At 34.5% G+C, this 21,358-nt stretch overlaps 1 protein-coding gene across 1 annotated transcript in view; it reads left to right on the top strand.

Annotated features, from left to right (window-relative positions):
• Positions 1–20,969, top strand: part of SEC62 (SEC62 homolog, preprotein translocation factor) — a 33,422-nt gene extending 12,453 nt beyond the window's left edge. The window contains exons 4-8 of the mRNA XM_027541507.1: positions 3,479–3,683; positions 3,929–4,021; positions 11,943–12,003; positions 13,839–13,958; positions 18,190–20,969. Of these exons, the coding sequence (XP_027397308.1) occupies positions 3,479–3,683; positions 3,929–4,021; positions 11,943–12,003; positions 13,839–13,958; positions 18,190–18,659 (949 nt within the window). The 3' untranslated portion in view covers positions 18,660–20,969. The remainder of the gene's footprint in view (positions 1–3,478; positions 3,684–3,928; positions 4,022–11,942; positions 12,004–13,838; positions 13,959–18,189) is intronic.
• The last annotated feature ends 389 nt before the right edge of the window (positions 20,970–21,358 follow it).

Below are 21,358 nucleotides of genomic sequence, written 5' to 3'. Positions count from 1 at the left end.
TTTTCAAAACCACTTCTAATAATAACCATAGAGACCTCATGATGACCAGCTCTCATGGGTTCCTAACTGACTACAGGCAGAACCACAGAGAGACACTAGTCCTGTCTCATTCTCTGAAGTGTGCTTGAGGGAGGTTGAGGAAAAACAAAAGAAAACAGGAAACTATAGTATGATACACAAAACAGTCTTTTCTAGTATGCTCCATGCCTCTTCATGGCCTGTTTCAAATACAGACTCTTAAATCTTGTATCTAGTGTCATCCTAACCTTCCTGTGACTTTGCATCTCCAACCCCCCAGTCTACTAATGTCCTTATCACTCTCATTCTTATACCACACTCCTCTTTTCTGGTCTTTTGGTAATAACCTACCACTTTCTCCACGTGGTTCTATCCTGCCTGCCTCTCAATATAAGTCCCCCACATTGCATCTTTAGTATTTAGTATTCCCCGGGTCCTCTAGCTTACATTAATCTAATATTCTATAGAATTTATAAAGGTAACTGTTTAAATAGATTTGTTACATGTGTGTGTGTGTGTTTTTTTTTTTTTTCCCTTGCTGACTAAATCTGAAGGCAGTTGGAGGACTGTTCTATACTTTAGTGTAACTCCACAGCAGTTAGCTCAGTGTGGGCATTTAATAAAACCTCACCCTTGTTAGATAAGTTAAAGTCCTAAACACATGTCTGGCATTTAATAAACATTTACTAAACCTGGGAAAAAATTAAGAGGTGAAGAAAAGTAATAAGCAATTTAGTGGCATTTTGCAGGCTGCTTTTAATCCATTTATTTATTCTACAAATACATATCAAATATCTATTATAGGCCAGGCCTCAGGAATACAGAGATAACTGTGACTTGGCTCTTGCCTCCAAAGCACATATTGTTGTCTGAGAGAAAATCTGTGACTAGTTACAATATAGTGTGTTCCGTAAGAAAGAAAGGAAAGTTCAAGAATAGCCTCACAGAGAAAACATTTTAATAAAATTTTGAAACATAAAGTAGGTGATTACCCAGCAAATAATAGGGGAGTGGACATTTGATCCTGGCAGAGGGCATAGAACATCCTGAGTTAGGAAAGTATGAGTAGTCTGTGAAAATGTCAGTTTATGTAGTTGATTTGTTCTATACGGTGTGTTTAAAGCTAAATAAATTGAGGCACTGATTTTATTACAATAGTAAGTGTCATCTCATTTTTTGAGGCATATGGTGAATTGAAGTAGACATTCTCTATCAAGGAATAAGTCAATGATTCTACTTATTAATGAATGGAATGAGGGTGTAATGTAATGATTTATAAACCAAATGTGTTTTCTCTATTAAATGAAATTAATGATTTCACTGCAGCACTGGTAATGGCTAACATTGAGAACGTGCATTCCAGGCACCATGGTAAACAATCTGTATGCTTCTCATTTAGTTCTAGAAACCCCTATGAAATAGATACCCCATTTTAGAAATATACTAAAATTAAGTAACTTACCCAATACTGTGTAGCTAATTAAGTGGTAGAGGTGATATTTGAACCCATCTACCTGAATGTGAATTTCTCATTACCAATTTGATTGGTTAATAATCTTAACTTTTGTCTCATGGGCTGGAGCAGCTGTGCAGAAGTAACAGAGCAGATGTTCCTGCTGATTCTATCCTCTTCTGTAACTGCTTGTCAAGGGAAGAATTGTTTTTTCTCCTAAAGTTCTGTGGTTTATTTTTTAAATTATTTATTTCTTTATTAAGAACATTTTTTTCACTAAAGCAAAGAAAACTTTGAGAACGCAAAGAAACTTGAGAAGACTTTGAAAATGATGCAGAAGAAAATGCAAATTACTAATGATGTTGCCTCAGGAATAATTACATTACCATTTGAGACTATATATTTAAGTATCTATATGTGTACATATGTACTCTTAATATATGGAGAGCTATAATATGAACTGTAGTATGAAATGCTGCTCTTCAATTAACATACAGTGAGTAAGATGTATTTTCATTTTCATACTAAATTGTAATGAATGATCCTGATAGAAAATCTGGAAATTATATAAGTGAAAAATAAAGAAATTAGAATATTTTCATTATAAATTTTTGTAAGAAAGTCTGAAGTAGAATGAAAATGAAAGATTCCCCCCCTCATTCAGATACTCAACACTACTCTTAAATCGCACTTTCTGCTCATAAGTAGTTAATTATTAAGGGTCTCATTTCAGATTTTTACTTGTTTACATATATGTGTGTATGTAAACAGATATTCATATATGTATGTGTAGTAGATATTAATGCTAGATTCTTTGGGGACATTTCAGACAGTTGCACAATTGTATGCTATATAGCTCTTCTGAACAAGAAAAAGCTTTTTGGCAATGTTCATGGGATGGTCCTAATTGGGCATCAGAAAGAAGCCCAGCCAAGCAGGTCAAAACACAGGTAGGCAAAACATAATGATCAGAAATAAGTGGTATTTGGCCAGGAAGGAAGTGTCTAGTTAGCAAGTGTGTGATGTGTTGGAGCAGGCACCAGTGGAGGTAGAAAGGTGGATAGGTACCATTAACAGGCCCAGCTGGTGGCAGTGAGACCTAGCGTCTAGGTTGTGTTTTGATAGTTATCCTTTATCAAGACAGTAATGAAGGAACAAATGAGGAACTCTGAAACTGGAACATAAGATTTGAAAAGGTTTTCTTTTAGATGATAAAAATAAGCGTAACCCAGTTGCTTTAGTAGGATTAGAAAAGATTGAGTCAACAAAGGTTGACTTAATTTGGTCTCAGCTGAGCTTCCAAACTCATCAGATAAGCAAATAAACAAGAACAACAACAAAAAAGAACAAAGCAAGCATCTGACATGAATTGTATTAGAAGAAAAACTGCTGTGGATGGGATAACAATGTGTTGAGAGAAACACATAGTGTTGTCTCGCCAAATATTTTGTACAATTTTTATCTTGATACTGTGAAGAATTGTTTTCAGAGTTCAGAAATCTTATCTTAGCATATTTAATTATTCATTATTGAAGATATTTCATTATAGTGGCAGGCTGAGTAGTGAGGTACGTGGAGAGAAGAAAATAACATCAAGAAAGACATCTGAAGACACAATTTGGATCAACAGATCATGGGCACATTTTTAATCTATTAACATTTAACTGTTTTATTTATTTTCCCCATATATTTATATTCCATTTATGTCCACTCTTGAATTTGAGACTTTAAATAAAGCAGAATTTTGATTACTCCTTATGAACCTAAAGAAAAACTAAAGGAATCTCATTAAATTATATAGTTGAAAATTAGATTTCATATAATCAGGTTGACTGCACAAGTTTTCGAATAGACTGTTTTTCCATGGACTTACTAGTTGTAATTTTTCTTGTGAGTTGCCAATGTATGTCATTCTTTGTTCACTTTATTCAGGTCTTGATATTTTTGCTTTTCAGTCTACATCTACATAATGGATAGGGAATATAATGTCATACCTTTTTTTTAAAGGCTTTTAAAGAAGCAATTTTTTCATCGGGCACTAAAAGTAATGAAAATGAAGTATGAGAAAGACATAAAAAAAGAAAAAGAGAAAGGAAAAGCTGAAAGTGGAAAAGAAGAAGATAAAAAGAGCAAGAAAGAAAATCTAAAGGATGAAAAGACAAAAAAGGAAAAAGAAAAAAAAAAAGATGGTGAAAAGGAAGAATCCAAAAAGGTGATTTCAACTAGATTTAAGTAAAAATAAAAAATTTATTACATGCATGTTATCACTACTGGCATATCAAGACTTTTAAAATCTTATGCAGCAACCACTTAAACCATATTAGGGTTTTGATGAATACATGATTGAGAATTTTGATTTCTGTGTCTCATATAGTAAAACTTTGAGTATATGAATGTCATACTCCTTTTTGCTTGTTTGTAAATACTTTTTCTTCTATTCAACTTGTTTTTTAATAGGAGGAAACTCCTGGAACTCCCAAAAAGAAGGAAACCAAGAAAAAATTCAAGCTTGAGCCCCATGATGATCAAGTTTTTCTGGATGGAAATGAGGTGAGAGTACCTACTAAAAGTAGAAATCCAATTTTCCATAGGAGTTTTTAGAATTGTCTTTGATGCCTTCACTAAGAAAAGAAGTAATTTAGATAAATTTAACCATGTAGATATAAAATCTACCCTTTTTAAAAATGAATTTCTCTGAATTTATATTTATAAAAAATTTATTAAATCAGTCAGAAGTATGTTCAATTGTCTGTGATAGGTAGAAAAAAAGAAATAACAGTGACTTAAGATGGATACTTATTTCTCTCTCATTAAAGAAACCTGATGGTAAGCAGATACAGCAGCTCCATGGTGGATCTGAAGTTTTCTGCCTGTGTAAGGCAATTAGTAAAGATTATCTCATGGTCCAAAATGACTGCCAGCCTTATATATGCATCCAAAGGAGGGAAGGAAAGTGAGGGACATGCTTCTTTTTTAAGGATACTATCCAGAAAACAGGCAGTTTCATTTCTGTATGGATTCCATTGGCCAGAACCTACTCACATGGTCATGACTTCCTGCAGTAAAGTCTTAGAAACATGATTTTCATACTGAGTGATCCTTTGCCCAGTAAAATACAGGGTTTCCATTACAATCAAAAGGAAAAGAAGCAGAATGGTTAATGAGGAACACATACTGGTTTCTACCTTTCACAGTCAGACACATTACTATAAGGGTCTAAAATTTTCAACATTACTTGATGCTTTACTTAAAATCATTTTAATGTATTTAATAGAATGTTTGTGTGGTGGTAGCCCTCCATGAAGACCACTTAATTTAGTCATTTGACCATTATAAAAACATTTAGTTATATACTAGCCATTGAGTTGTGAATTTCTTTCTATGCTTAATACAAAGGTAGTATAAATTTAAAAAGTTAGTGGTTCTTGGAGCTGTCAGCTTGAAATTCTGGGAAGGCTTTTTAGAAAACACGTGCACTAGGCTCATTCCAGGCATACTTGCGTGAGGATCCCTAGGATGGAATCTAGAGTGTGTGTGTGTGTGTGTGTGTTTTGTATTACATTTCCCTAGGTGATTCTGATGTGAAGCCCTGTTGAAGAACCAATGTAATAGAAAACCACAGGTCTGTCTTAATGTGAAAGCTCAAATGCCTTCAGTTAAACATCAGGTTAACTCTATGCCAAGTCATTTTTATAGGTGCTGGGCATACCATGATAAAAAGATAAAATTCTCTTCTTGAAAACTCTTTTAGTCTAGCAAGCATACAAACCAGACATACCTCATTTTGTTGTGCTTCAGAGATAAAGTGTTTTGGAAGGGGGTTTTGTTTTGGTGTTTGTTGGTTGGTTGGTTGGTTGTTTTTACAAGTTGAAGAGTTACAGCAGCCCTACATTGCATGAGTCTATCGACTTCATCTTCACAACAACATTTGCTCACTTTGTATGGGTCACATTTTGGTGTTTCTCACAATATTTCAAATCCTCTTCCAGCAAAAAAAAAAATAAGACTCACTGAAGGCTCTGATGATGGTTAGCATTTTTTAGCAATAAAGTATTTTTTACTTAGGGTATGTATATTGCTTTCTTAGACATGATGCTATTGTACACTTAATATTGACTATAGTATAATGTAAATGTAACTTTCATATGCATTGGGAAAACCAAAAAATAAAAAATGGTATTATTGCAGTATTATTGGAGCTAATCTTGGAATATCTGAAGTATGCCTGTACTGTATTATGACATGGATAGTGTTATGATGGGAGAATACCAATCAGGGATGGTTAATCTAATCAAAAGAGGATTAAGGATGGTCTGGATATCCTGGACACTTGAGCTGAGCCTTGAAGGATGACTGGCAGATTTCCAGGTGCACTGCAAAGGAGTTAGAGGCCTATTAAACAAAGGAAGCAGCCTGAGCATGCATGGGGTGCTTGCATTCCCAAAAAGGCTAAGGTTTTATTCTGTACAAAGACGTATGCTTTCAAACTTTTTAAAAATTTTTATCTATTTTTTAGTTGAAGGATAATTGCTTTACAGAATTTTGTTGTTTTCTGTCAGACCTCAACATGAATCAGCCATAGGTATACATATATCCCCTCCCTTTTTAACCTCCCTCCTGTCTCCTTCCGCATCCCACCCCTCTAGGTTGATACAGAGCCCCTGTTTGAGCTTCCTGAGACATAACAGCAAATTCCCATTAGCTATGTTTTACATATGGTGATATAAGTTTCCATGTTACCCTCTCCAATCATCTCACCCTCTCTTCCCCTCTCCCCATGTCCATAAGTCTGTTCTCTAGTTCTGTTTCTCCATTCAGTTCAGTTCAGTCGCTCAGTCGTGTCTGACTCTTTGCGACCCCATGAATCGCAGCACGCCAGGCCTTCCTGTCCATCACCAACTCCCAGAGTTCACTCCGTTGCTTCCCTGCAAATAAATTCTTCAGTACCATCTATCTAGATTCCATATATATGCATTAGTATACAATATTTATCTTTCTGACTGACTTCACTCTGTATAATAGGCTCTAGGTTCATCCACCTTATTAGAACAGACTCAAATGCATTCCTTTTTATGGCTGAGTAATATTCCATTGTGTATATGTACCACAACTTCTTTATCCCCTCTGTCGATGGACATCTAGGTTGCTTCCATGTTGTAGCTATTGTAAGTAGTGCTGCAATGAATATAGGGGTACATATATCTTTCTCAGTTTTGGTTTCCTCAGGGTATATGCCTAGGAATGGGATTGCTGGGTCATATGGTGGTTTTATTCCTACTTTTTTAAGGAATCTCCATACTGTCTTCCATAGTGGCTGTACCAATTTACAGTCCCACCAACAGTGCACAGGGGTTCCCTTTTCGTCACACCCTCTCCAGCATCTATTGTTTGTAGACATTTTGATTATGGCCATTCTGACTGGTGTGAAGTGGTATCTCATTTTAGTTTTGATTTGCATTTCTCTAATAATGAGCAGTATTGACCGTGTGTTAGCCACCTGTTTGTCTTCTTGGAGAAATGTCTGTTTAGGTCTTCTTCCCATTTTTTGATTGGGTTGTTTGTTTTTCTGGTATTGAGTTGTATAAGCTGCTTGTATGTTTTGGAGATTAATCCTTTGTTAGTTGTTTCATTTGCTATTATTTTCTCCCATTCTGAGGGTTATCTTTTCACCTTGCTTATAGTTTCCTTTGGTGTGCAAAAGCTTTTAAGTTTAATCAGGTCCCACTTGTTTACTTCTGTTTTATTTCCATTATTCTAGGAGGTGGGTCATAGAGGATCTTGCTTTGATTTGTTTCATCAAGTGTTCTGCCTGTGTTTTTCTCTTAAGAGTTTTATGTTTCTGGTCTTACATGTAGGTCTTTAATCCATTTCAAGTTTATGTTTGTGTATGGTGTTAGGAAGTGTTGTAATTCCGTTCTTTTACATGTAGCTGTCCAGTTTTCCCAGCACCACTAATTGAAGAGGCTGTCTTTGCCCCATTGTGTATCCTTGCCTCCTTTGTCAAAAACAAGGCACCCATAGGTGCATGGGTTTATTTCTGGGCTTTCTATCCTGTTCCATTGGTCTATATTTCTGTTCTTGTGCCAGTACCATACTGTCTTGATGACTCTAGTTTTGTAGTATAATTTGAAGTCAGGAAGCTTGATTCTTCAGCTCCATTCTTCTTTCTCAAGACTGCTTTGGCTATTTGAAAATTACTAGAGCTAATCAGTGAATTTAGCAAAGTTGCAGGATACAAAATCAATACACAGAAATCACTTGCATTCCTATATGCTAACGATGAAAAATCAGAAACAGAAGTTAAGGAATCAATCCCATTCACCACTGCAACAAAAAGAATAAAATATCTAGGAATAAACCTACCTAAGGAGACAAAAGAACTATATACAGAAAATTATAAGACACTGATGAAAGAAATCAAAGATGACATAAATATATGGACGGATATCCCATGTTCCTGGGTAGGAAGAATCAATATTGTGTGACTCTACTACCAGAGGCAGTCAGTCTACAGATTCAGTGCTATCCCTATCAAATTACCAGTGGCATTTTTCACAGAATTAGAACAAAAAATTTCGCAATTCATATGGAAACACAAAAGACCCTGAATAGCCAAAGCAGTCTTGAGAAAGAACGGAGCTGGAGGAATCAAACTTTTAAAGATGGGAAATGTCTTTTAAAATTTGTTTCTTTAGAGTGCTAAATGGCAGAAGTGACATCTGTAGATCCAATTTCCAGGATAAATATGCAGAGTTAAAAAAGAGGATTGTTGGAACCAAATCAAAAAGACCATAACAAAGATCTTTGGTCAAAATAGAACCAGGAAATGGAAGAGTACTGTTATTTATAAAAACCAAGAGAATAAAACTAAGAGTTTTATGGTCGATGAACAGAATTCTAATTATTGTAAATGAAATTTCTGTTGTATAAAGTAAGCTTTAAAGCAGTGGTTCCCAGCTTTGGGGCTACAGACCCTCTGTGGGGAGCTGGCAATAATATTATTGCATAGAGTCATAGAATCTTTTATGTTCACTGAGCATAATTTTTTTTAATATAAATTTATTTATTTTAATTGAAGGCTAATTACTTCACATTATTGTATTGCTTTTGCCATACATCAGCATGAATCCACCATGGGTGTACACGAGTTCCCCATCCTGAACTCCCACCTCCCTCCCCATACCATCCCTCTGGGTCATCCCAGTGCACCAGCCCCGAGCATCCTGTACGTGCATCGAACCTGGATTGGCGATTCGTTTCACATATGATAATATACATGTTTCAATGCCATTCTCCCAAATCATCCCACCCTCACCCTCTCCCTCAGAGTCCAAAAGACTGCTCTATACATCTGTGTCTCTTTTGCTGTCTCGCATACAGGGTTATCATTACCATCTTTCTAAATTCCACATATATGCGTTAGTATACTATATTGGTGTTTTTCTTTCTGGCTTACTTCACTCTGTATAATAGGCTCCAGTTTCATCCACCTCATTAGAACTGATTCAAATGTATTCTTTTTAATGGCTGAGTAATACTCCATTGTGTATATGTACCACAGCTTTCTTATCCATTCGTCTGCTGGTGGACATCTAGGTTGCTTCCATGTCCTGGCTATTATAAACAATGCTGCGATGAACATTGGGGTACATGTGTCTCTTTCCCTTCTGGTTTCCTCGGTGTGTATGCCCAGCAGTGGGATTGCTGGGTCATATGGCAGTTCTATTTCCAGTTTTTTAAGGAATCTCCACACTGTTCTCCATAGTGGCTGTACTAGTTTGCATTCCCACCAACAGTGTAAGGGGGTTCCCTTTTCTCCACACCCTCTCCAGCATTTATTGCTTATAGACTTTTGGATCGCAGCCATTCTGACTGGTGTGAAATGGTACCTCATAGTGGTTTTGATTTGCATTTCTCTGATAATGAGTGATGTTGAGCATCTTTTCATGTGTTAGCCATCTGTATGTCTTCTTTGGAGAAATGTCTATTTAGTTCTTTGGCCCATTTTTTGATTGGGTCGTTTATTTTTCTGGAATTGAGCTGCAGTAGTTGCTTGTATATTTTTGAGATTAGTTGTTTGTCAGTTGCTTCATTTGCTATTATTTTCTCCCATTCTGAAGGCTGTCTTTTCACCTTGCTGATAGTTTCCTTTGATGTGCAGAAGCTTTTAATTTTAATTAGGTCCCATTTGTTTATTTTTGCTTTTATTTCCAATATTCTGGGAGGTGGGTCATAGAGGATCCTGCTGTGATTTATGTTGGAGAGTGTTTTGCCTATGTTCTCCTCTCAAAGTTTTATAGTTTCTGGTCTTACGTTTAGATCTTTAATCCATTTTGAGTTTATTTTTGTGTATGGTGTTAGAAAGTGTTCTAGTTTCATTCTTTCACAAGTGGTTGACCAGTTTTCCCAGCACCACTTGTTAAAGAGATTGTCTTTTCTCCATTGTATATTCTTGCCTCCTTTGTCAAAGATAAAGTGTCCATAGGTGCATGGATTTATCTCTGGGCTTTCTGTTTTGTTCCATTGATCTCTCTTTCTGTCTTTGTGCCAGTACCATACTGTCTTGATGACTGTGGCTTTGTAGTAGAGCCTGAAGTCAGGCAGGTTGATTATTCCAGTTCCATTCTTCTTTCTCAGGATTGCTTTGGCTATTCGAGGTTTTTTATATTTCCATATAAATTGTGAAATTATTTGTTCTAGCTTATGAAAAATACTGTTGGTAGCTTGATAGAGATTGCATTGAATCTATAGATTGCTTTGGGTAGTATACTCATTTTCACTATATTGATTCTTCCAATCCATGAACACGGTATATTTCTCCATCTATTAGTGTCCTCTTTGATTTCTTTCACCAGTGTTTTATAGTTTCCTATATATAGGTCTTTAGTTTCTTTAGGTAGATATATTCCTAAGTGTTTTATTCTTTTCGTTGCAATGGTGAATGGAATTGTTTCCTTAATTTCTCTTTCTGTTTTCTCATTATTAGTGTATAGGAATGCAAGGGATTTCTGTGGTTGATTTTATATCCTGCAACTTTACTATATTCATTGATTAGCTGTAGTAATTTTCTGGTGGAGTCTTTAGGGTTTTCTATGTAGAGGATCATGTCATCTGCAAACAGTGAGAGTTTTACTTCTTCTTTTCCAATTTGGATTCCTTTTATTTCTTTTTCTGCTCTGATTGCTGTGGCCAAAACTTCCAAAACTATGTTGAATAGTAGTGGTGAAAGTGGGCACCCTTGTCTTGTTCCTGACTTTAGGGAAAATGCTTTCAATTTTTCACCTTTGAGGATAATGTTTGCTGTGGGTTTGTCATATATAGCTTTTATTATGTTGAGGTATGTTCCTTCTATTCCTGCTTTCTGGAGAGTTTTTATCATAAATGGATGTTGAATTTTGTCAAAGGCTTTCTCTGCATCTATTGAGATAATCATATGGCTTTTATTTTTCAATTTGTTAATGTGGTGTATTACATTGATTAATTTGCAGATATTGAAGAATCCTTGCATCGCTGGGATAAAGCCCACTTGGTCATGATGTATGATCTTTTTAATGTGTTGTTGGATTCTGATTGCTAGAATTTTGTTAAGGATTTTTGCATCTATGTTCATCAGTGATATTGGCCTGTAGTTTTCTTTTTTTGTGGCATCTTTGTCTGGTTTTGGTATTAGGGTGATGGTGGCCTCATAGAATGAGTTTGGAAGTTTACCTTCCTCTGCAATTTTCCCGAAGAGTTTGAGTAGGATAGGTGTGTTAGCTCTTCTCTAAATTTTTGGTAGAATTCAGCTGTGAAGCCGTCTGGACCTGGGCTTTTGTTTGCTGGAAGATTTTTGATTACAGTTTCAATTTCCATGCTTGTGATGGGTCTGTTAAGATTTTCTATTTCTTCCTGGTTCCGTTTTGGAAAGTTGTACTTTTCTAAGAATTTGTCTATTTCTTCCAGGTTGTCCATTTTATTGGCATATAATTGCTGATAGTAGTCTCTTATGATCCTTTGTATTTCTGTATAATCTTTAATAATGGTCCTTTGCATCTCATCAGTTGGAGAGAACAGGGTGGAATTGAAAGCTGATGGATCTGTCATAGGGCCTGACTACAATCTGTCTTAACTGTGCTCTTTGATTGATTCTACTCTGCTCATGCCTGTATACATCATTACCTTAGGGACAGAAGGCTGTACAATTGCTGGTCTTTAAGTTGAATAAGTAATGGTTAAGTAATGGTTTGCACCCAGTAGTAAATTGTTAAAAACATGCAAGTACATGAAAGTGTACTTAACTTATTACCTAATTTATAGTTTTAAAAATAATTTTCTAACTGAATAGATACCAAAAAAACCACTGCTGCTGAAGGAAAGGCCTTTGAAATTTGTTTAATCTTTAAGTAGTTCTTATGTGTTAATAGGTGGGAACTAACTGTTGCTGTAATGTGATCTTAGAACTTTAAGCACTGGAGTTTCTTGATTCTTCTAGGTATTTGTGTGGATCTATGACCCAGTTCACTTTAAAACATTTGTCATGGGATTAATTCTTGGTAAGTACACTCTCTAAAATTTAGAAAGGAAAGTAAACAATACAGAAGTCAGAAATAAAATGTTTAACATAAAATAGCTATTTTTTTAAGTACATTTTAAATAAAGCCAGAATATAAATGATAAACTGAGGAAAATATTTGCTCTACCTTAAAGCAAAGATCTTTAAGAAATTAACAGCCTGCTAGAAAAATGGTAAAGGTAGCTCACAGATAAAGAAATAGTGACCAATAATTGTGAGTGATACTTAATCACCCTCATGTTAAATACAAATTAAAACAATAGCAGTTATCAAGAGGACTATAAAGAGGAATAGTACCTATTATTAATGAAGGTCCAATACTTTAGAAAAACCACTATTATGCTCCAATAGCTGTTGGTATGTTCATTGTTTTATTTTTTATGGAGGGAAGTTTGATAATATCTTTCAAATTTTAAATGTATACACACTGACCCAAGTGTTCTGTTTCTAGGAATTTATCCCATGGCTGTTTGTAGTAATACAGTTGCATAAGGTGTCTGTTCAGAAATATGCATTGACATTTAATTCTAATCCAAATCCCTGTTCAGACTATAGTTAGAAGGATAATTAGCAAATATCTTTCAAGTTTTAAATGCCTTACTTTGTGACCTAATAGTTAAACTTCAAGAAATTTATCCTGTACCTTAATCAATTGCACACATGGGCATTGGTAATTGTTGCACTCTTGTCAATAATAGGATAAAGCTAGAAACAATTCAAGTCCCTCAATAGGAGGTTGGTGAATAAATTACAGTACAAATACATGCCAGAATATCATGCAGCTTTGAAAGAATTAGATAGGGTGTCCTCTCAGAAGGATACCTAGAATATATTAAAATTGTGAAAGAAAATATTGTAAACTCGTTTTTTTTTTTTTTTTTTTAATATCTGTGTGACTAGTTTTAATTGTATACAGGCAGTTTCTGGGCATACAAATAAGAAACAATAGTAGTTAACCTCTGGGGAGTGGACCAAGAATTGGGTAAAGACTTCATATTATACTTTCGGGTTTACTTTTAATTGTTTTTTCCTTTATTGTTTTATTTATTACCATAGGTGTGTGTTATTCCTGTAAATTTGGTTGGGGGTAGGGGTAGAGAATGATTTAACAAGTAGAAAAAAATAGATAGCAGTTGAACAAATTTGATCAATATGTTATCATAGGATCCCATTCAAAATAATAAATTCAACCCTTAGCTTCTAAATGAAATGGCTAGAATTTGAATCCTTATTTCTCTTGCTCTAAACACCTAAATACCAGTCATTCTTTTGGTTATTCCATGTGGTCCCAATGTACTTAGGAAAAAAAACTGGAGATGCTTGTATATGGTTTCCCTATCACCAAAAATTATCTGTATCAGAATCATCTGGTGAGCTTTTCATTCAGTAGATGTCAGAGTTCCACCCCAGAACCAATCTCCAGGGACGGATCTTTGGAATCATTTTTGGTTAGTTTTGTTGGTTGATTATTTCTTTAAGCGTCCCTTTTTGGTAGACAGATATCTTATAGTTAAAAATGAAGTTGAAGACAGCAGCAGTTGATCATTTAAGGAGCTAACAATTTCACATTTTTAGACAGCACTTTTCTAATTATATATAATTTATACTAGAGAAATCTTGACCTAATATGAGAATAGTAGTTAAAAATGTTAGGTTGAACTATGCAGTGATCGATAACTGAGCATTTTATATGTTTCAATAAGTTTATGTTTTAATTCTCCCCGTAGGGGTATGTATATTCACTGTCTTGGCAACTGAGCCATTTAAAATTTTAATCTAAAGTTTGTATGTGTAACTTTTCATCTCTTGTTCCAGTGATTGCAGTGATAGCAGCCACCCTCTTCCCTCTTTGGCCAGCAGAAATGAGAGTAGGTGTTTATTACCTCAGTGTGGGTGCAGGCTGTTTTGTAGCCAGCATTCTTCTCCTTGCTGTTGGTAAGTATTTGTTACTAGCAAGACTGACCTCGATAAGAGGTAGCTGTTGAGCAGTTTGGACTGCAATCTGGAGCTTCAGTAAAACTTAATAGCAAAATTCATGTAGGTGAATTAAGAAGTATATGGGCCTACTTTTTTGGTCATATCCCAAAACTGACTCAGGCTTCAAGTAGTATATGTGTTTAATTAGATTTACTCTGTGTGACGAAAGGATTTAATATGTCTTAATCTGCAAATAGGCTTCCCTGGTGCCAATGCAGGAGATGCAAGTTTGATCCCTGGGTTGGGAAGATGCCCAGGGGAAGAAAACGGCAACCCACTCCAGGAAATCCCTGGAAAGCCCTGCCTGGAAAATCCCATGGACAGCCTGGCAGGCTATATAGTCCATGGGCTTGCAAAAGAGTCAGACATGACTTAGCAACTAAACAAGAGTCTGCAAATAGATATGCTTTAAAATTTAGCTGCCATAAAGACTTTAACATTTTTACAGTGATTGGTCATTTAATAAACATAATACTTTCAGTAAACTTTTTTTACCTAAGACAAATGAAACATATTAAACATTTACATTTTATATAGTAAATGATTATAAACAATTGATTTGCCATTCTTAGGAAAAATCAGTTTGTACCATGGGCCAAAATAAGTTCTTGATGCATTAACAAGTTTAAAATCCTTTTTGAAAATCAATAAGAAAATACAAATAATGTTATTTTACTTTTCTGAATGATTAGGGGCTTTCATAGCTAAAAATAAAGCATTATAAAAATAATCCAATTCAAAAGAGGAAATTAACATGATTAATAAATATATGAAAAATGCTTATCACTAGATGTCAAATAATTAAGATAATGAAGTATTTTTGGCTTATATAATTAGGAAGATTTTTTTTTGAAATGGAAATACTCAGGGCCAAGAAGGATTTGACTGTAAGGAAATACACCTAAGTACAAAAGGTGGTGGTAGTTATGAGTGATTTTAGGATTCTTATTTACACTTGTCTGTATTTTTTACACTGACCATGTTATTTAATATGAGGCAAAACAAGTATTATTTTGCTTAAAATTCTAGTCTTTGAAGATTTTTTCAAAGGATGAACTGGTCTAATTTAGTTTTTCATTTGGGAAATAGCAATGTTTTTCTGCTTTTTTAAGCTGTTTAGTGATTTTTTTTTTTCCTATCATATATAATTCTTTGGATCATTGAGAGCTTATGTTGCTATATAGTAACTAAATTCTGATTATTTTCCTCAAATGACAAATCAGCTTTTCTACCAGAACATATAGGAGGAGTACTTTATAAAAATTTTTTAAACAACCGGAATACTGATTTAATATCTGTTTTTAGAGGACGGAATTTGACCAAGATTGTCTGAATGAGATGTGTGTTATTCTGAGATTCTATGATATGTAATGTAGTAGATTATTATGTTTATAAAGCATTACTGCTCTAACCCTAAGCAATAGTGCTAAGCAATTTCCCTCCACCCTGGACATCACAGGGTCCTGATTTGGTGCTGCCATCCATAGACCCAGGGATCCATCTAGTATTTTCATTCAGTTCATCATGTTTATGGGCCTCCATTTATGGGGGGAATTTCTGACTCTTTGTGAAACCTTATTCATCCACCTTTCAGTTTTTCCTACCTCTAGTCTGTTCACCTTAAAAATAGCCCCTGAAGCTTCTGCATGTTAACAGCACATTTGCAGGCCAAGAAATAAATGTCTAAGAGTGTGAAGCAGGTAACTAGTGGTAATATACTACCTGCATCAAGAATGAGAAGCCATAAAATTTTATCTGCCATTAGATACACTAGTCAAGTTGATGTCTTCTGATTCCCAGATCCCTGAAAATTTAGCAGCTTTTTGAAATTTTTCAGCAAAGGTTAATTTCCACTGAATAGAGTTAACCCACTTGCTTATCTTTCATTTAAACTGATATTCACAATAATTTATGGTTATTGTTTTGTTCTTGAAAGTATTGTTTCTCTAGTAATTCTTTCAATTTTTCATTTTAAATATACTGGGAGTTTAAGTAGCAATGTATGTTAAACAGCCTTGTCAATCAAATCAGAAAATAAATCCAACTTTTTTATTACTTCTCTTAGAAAATGTTGTTTCTCTTAGAAAATTCCAAATACACTTTTAAATGGTTTGATCTGTATCCTACTTGTAAATTGGAGATTTTATTATATTATCTCATGAAGTATTATTTATTGGTCAAATTAAATTTGGTGTTGCTTTGAATATGTATATTTAGTACTGCAATTTAAAATAAGACCTCTGGCAATTTTCTAAATATGTCACTTTTAGTATAGAAATGGTTCAATTCAGTCAGTTCAATTGCTCAGTCGTGTCCAATTTCTTTGCGACCCCATGGACTGCAGCATGCCAGGCCATAGAAATGGTATGACCATACATATCACAGTAGTTTTTCTCATGATTCTTCTCTTTTTGCCCCTAGTAATATACTGGCATATAGAGAAAAACTGTTGAAAAAAAAGAATTCTGCTATACCCATAGGGATGTGACTTTATTTGCCACTTTAATGTTGCTTTTTCTTGTATTTCAGGCAAGATTTCATACTATGAACTATCTGTTTTACAACCCTTCAAAACCTAATGTAACATCATAATTCTATTTGGAGAAAAAAATATGCAACCTCCTTAAGAGATGTTCATTATTTCTTTTTATCAGTGTGGTTTATTCACTGATTTATTTAATAGTTTCAAGCATATTTGCCTTTTCTGTTTGTATACACAAAAGATACTGGTGTGTATACAGTCTTTCAGAATATTTATGTTCTTTTGTGAAAACAGAAATTAGTGCTTTATAAAAGTCAAGGCAGCTATAACTATTTTATCTGTCTGAAGCTAAATAATGGAAGAAACATAGATGAGCTTTTCTCAGACTTTATTAGAAAACAATGATAGGATTATCTGTAAAGAAAACGAAAACTAAAATGAAACCCAAGAAACCTGTCATAATTAATTAGCTCATAACATTCACATAATCATGACCTTTAAAAAAGTAAAATCCAGACAAATCACTCAGCTCCATATATGTGATAAATTAAAAGAAAGATATGAAATACTGGGGTTTGTGATAGTTCATTACTATAAACTTTAAAATTATCAATTTCTTCTATTATCTAACCATTGTTGATCCCATGGACTGTAGCCTGCCAGGCTCCTCTGTCCATGGAATTCTCCAGGCAAGAATACTGGAATGGGTAGCCGTTCTCTTTTCCAGGGAATCTTCCCCACCCAGGGATCAAACCTGTGTCTCCTGCATTGCAGGCAGATTATTTACCATTTGAGCCACCAGGGAAGCCCATAGTTGTCATACTGCTCTAAAAGAGTAACTTCAAACCTATTTGTTAAACCCATCTGGATTTCTATGTTACTTAATACTGGGGAAATGTTGTCCTTAAATAAAAAGAAATTGCTGTTAGGAAAATGTTCTCTTATTGTTCAAAAGTATTTTTACCTAGAAGACTTAACCTTTAGGTAGGGTCAGCACATGCCTTGAACTCATGATACATTTAGGAACCCATGGAAATAATTTCATTTTCATTTCTTCTAAAATGAAAAGTAACAATATATATACTTCTCTATAATAGTGAATCTGTGCAGGGTTATATTTGTGTTTATACCAGAATGGTTGTAAAAAGCATAATTTTTTCTATTTTTTAATGGAGGAATTGCCTTAGACAAAAGTATCTAGGAAAGTCATAGTGCAACCCTGCTTTCTCCTTTCTAAGGCTTAAGATATCATTCATCTCTTACTTGGGTTTATTTCCTTTTTTCTTCTACCATGATTTCACGTGTACTTCCAGGGTCCAACTGGCAGCTGTGTTTATTGAATTGTAACATAGCAAAGTACATAAAGTATAAGTATATCCAAGAAATAAATGGATATAAGTATATCCAAGATATACTTATATACTTGGATATAAGTATATCCAAGAAACAGTGCGCAGATGAAAAAAACATAAAAGCACTTTTTTGAATGGCATTGCAGCATTGTGCCCTCAAGTTCAGAGCAGAATGCTGTGTGCCCGGAATACTCCTGATAGCTGCTAATCTAGGATTTAACTGTTTATATTTAAGGTGCATGTAATATACAAATAGGAAGACTCTGAATGTTTTCCCACTTCTTCATTAACAAATATTCCCTGCTGTCTGAGTCAATGCTTGAATTATTCAATTAGAGAAATTTTTCTCCCACAGCTCGTTGCATTCTGTTTCTCATCATTTGGCTCATAACTGGAGGAAGGCACCATTTTTGGTTCTTGCCAAATCTGACTGCGGACGTGGGCTTCATTGACTCCTTCAGACCTCTGTACACACATGAATACAAAGGACCAAAAGCAGACTTAAAGAAAGATGAGAAATCTGAAACCAAAAAGCAACAGAAGTCCGACAGTGAGGAAAAGTCAGACAGTGAGAAAAAGGAAGATGAGGAGGGGAAAGTAGGACCAGGAAATCACGGAACAGAAGGCTCAGGTGGAGAACGGCATTCAGACACAGACAGTGACAGGAGGGAAGATGACCGATCCCAACACAGTAGTGGAAATGGGAATGATTTTGAAATGATCACAAAAGAGGAACTGGAACAGCAAACAGATGGGGATTGTGAAGAGGAGGAGGAAGAAGACAACGATGGAGAAACAACTAAATCTTCACATGAAAAATCATAATCTGACTAATTTGGGGACTAAATATGTGCAAGAGGTTGGATTTTCTATGTTGGCTGATCATCATAATGTACACATGACATTTGTAGCATTCTTTAAATCCATTTACTGAAATGGATTTGACATCTAAGCAGTTATATTCAGTCCTTCATTTCATATAATACTATTATTGATACAGTCTAAAGCCATTTATAAGTTTTATCTATTTGATAATTTTACAGTAAATAGGTCTCATTTATTTTGACAATTATCAAAGATGCACTTTCCACAATGACATTTAGATTATTGGCATTTTTGATAGTTGTATGGCTTTTTACTGTTAGACTGATCAGAATAACTAAAAGGGATAAAAATAAACACCAATATTTTAGATTAAGCATAGTTTTGTAGCCATTTCACAGTTTCTTTGAGATGAAATGCTTAAACTTATTGTTCTTATTAGTTTAGCTTTTGTTGATTATTAAATTATATCAGAAAACTTCTAAGATTCTAACTTAGCAGGGTTCAAAAACATTTTGTGGAAACAAGCCAACTAGTAATAATGCAGCAACACTTTAAGTTTAGCTACAAATTCTCCTTTTCCAACTTAGGAAATCCAAACTGATTTGTACGCCTGATTCAGAGTAAGATGGTCGTCTCCAACAGAGGAAGCAAGCAGAATTGGCTGGGAGGTGATGGTTCTTCCCATTTCCTTGTCGTAAAGTAAAATGTATTCTGTACATAATTTACAAATAAACATTTTATTTTAATTGTTACTTCTTATTTAGACATTTTCTCAACACTTAAATTTGTACAATTAAGACCATTTAAGGGTATGTTTTTAGATGGAAGTTTCAATAACCCACAGAACATCTGTGATCTTTCTACAGCAGCTTCAGTTTTGTGCCAACATTCCATGTATTTGAATATGAGTTGAAATGATCTTTATTAAATAAGAGCAGACTTAAAGTAGCTGTTTGTACGCCTTAACGTTTATTTTGATTTATCTTAAATCTCTACATTCAGAAATGGGGTACTATATTATCAGATCAGGAGAACTGCTATGAAAGGTAATTTACTGTTCTAAAATATCAATTTAAAATAAAGAGCATAAAAGAAAACATAAGAGAACTATTGGACTCTAATTGCTTTCAACTAGTTTTGCAATTTGATTTCATGTCTTGCAAACCTTAGTTACAAATCTTTAGGAATATCGTGTGTTTACTTATGAGCATAATCATTCCTTGAAGTTATACTCTTACAAAATGATAGTGAATATTGAATTATTTTCCTTCGGTCACAGAGCGTTTGTAGTTGAAATAGGTGGTGTGTATAGTTCTTCATTTTTCTTTAGGCTGTTTCCCATCTAAGTGTTAGACTAAAGATTTAAATTTTTCTAAGTGTGAAAAACTACACTTTCTGTATGCTGACACATTTTGTTAAACATGGCTTGTTTGCTTCTTTATAGTATTCCTTGTAAGTGGACAGAAATGTGGCTATTTGATGTTAATGCAGCTCTCTCAAGGCTGTAGTCAGTTTAAGTTTCCTCCTAGCAAATATGCATTGATTTAAATGCCTGGGTGTTTTCCCCTCACAATACAGAGCTCTCCTACTTTATTTCTACAATAAGAGATGTATAATTATAACTTCCGAGCTTCTTAATCATGAGTAACATTAATACCTATTTTGGGATATGATAATGGTACCAAAAGTGTCTTTCAGAATTAAAAGTGATTTAACCTTTACTGTTGTAACAATGCCCAGGCAGTCAACATTCATCCATAAACTCTTTATAATGTATGTACTATGTCTCATCTTTAAGGCATTTGAAACCTGGCAGGAAAGTCAGCTTCTTATTGATATGTGTGGATTCTTAAAGAATGTTAATCCAAATTTTTTAAATATGTGAAGGTCCCTGGGGGAAAATGTCATTCTTGATGTGGCTAGAAAGCAAGTTAGAAATTTCAGCTATTTTACTATTCAGAGTTACTTACTTTAAACAAAAAATCAAAAGACTGCCACTGTTATATTTCTCAAGAATAATAGATGGCTGTCTTTGTTGACTAACATCAAATATTCTTATGCCAGAGCATGGGAAATTGGTTACATTAGTCAATGGAATGGTGATTGTTTTTTTAAAAAAGAATTCAGGTTTGCTATGCTACTGTAAATAGAAGCATAAAGCTTTTGGATAATGTAGGATTTATTGTGGAGTGGGTATAAATTGGCCTAACTAATAAGCAGGATTGAATTAACCAACTGAGTCCAGATAATAATGCATTTGTGATTGTAAAGTCAATGTATTAAATAGATTGTTTTTTCTTTTCCCTCCCACTGATTTCTTTAATTTTCAAGCTATATGGCCTTCTAGACAACTTTAATTGAAATAATTTGGATTTAGCTGAATACTATCAAAAAGTAATAAATTTTAATATGTCATATTAAAATTATGCGCAGGTTTTAATGTTTTCCCCCTTCCTGATTTTGCGTTATGAGTGCCAATTAGTTGCTAATATAGAAAAATCATTGGTGTCTTTTGTAAATTGAATTTTCCTTTTTGAATCTTTATTAGGAACTAGAAGACAACATGTATCGTCATTATTCATGGTGATTGGGTTCTATAAAGTCACCATGTTGCGTGCTTGCTGAGTCGCTTCAGTCATGTCCAATTCTTTGCGACCCTGTGGACCATGAGTACTAGAGTGGGTTGCCGTGTCCTTCTC

The sequence above is a fragment of the Bos indicus x Bos taurus genome, chromosome 1, assembly GCF_003369695.1.
Source record: "Bos indicus x Bos taurus breed Angus x Brahman F1 hybrid chromosome 1, Bos_hybrid_MaternalHap_v2.0, whole genome shotgun sequence".
Taxonomy (NCBI): domain Eukaryota; kingdom Metazoa; phylum Chordata; class Mammalia; order Artiodactyla; family Bovidae; genus Bos; species Bos indicus x Bos taurus.
Note: the sequence above shows the minus strand (reverse complement) of the source record. Positions and strands in the feature narration are given on the sequence as shown.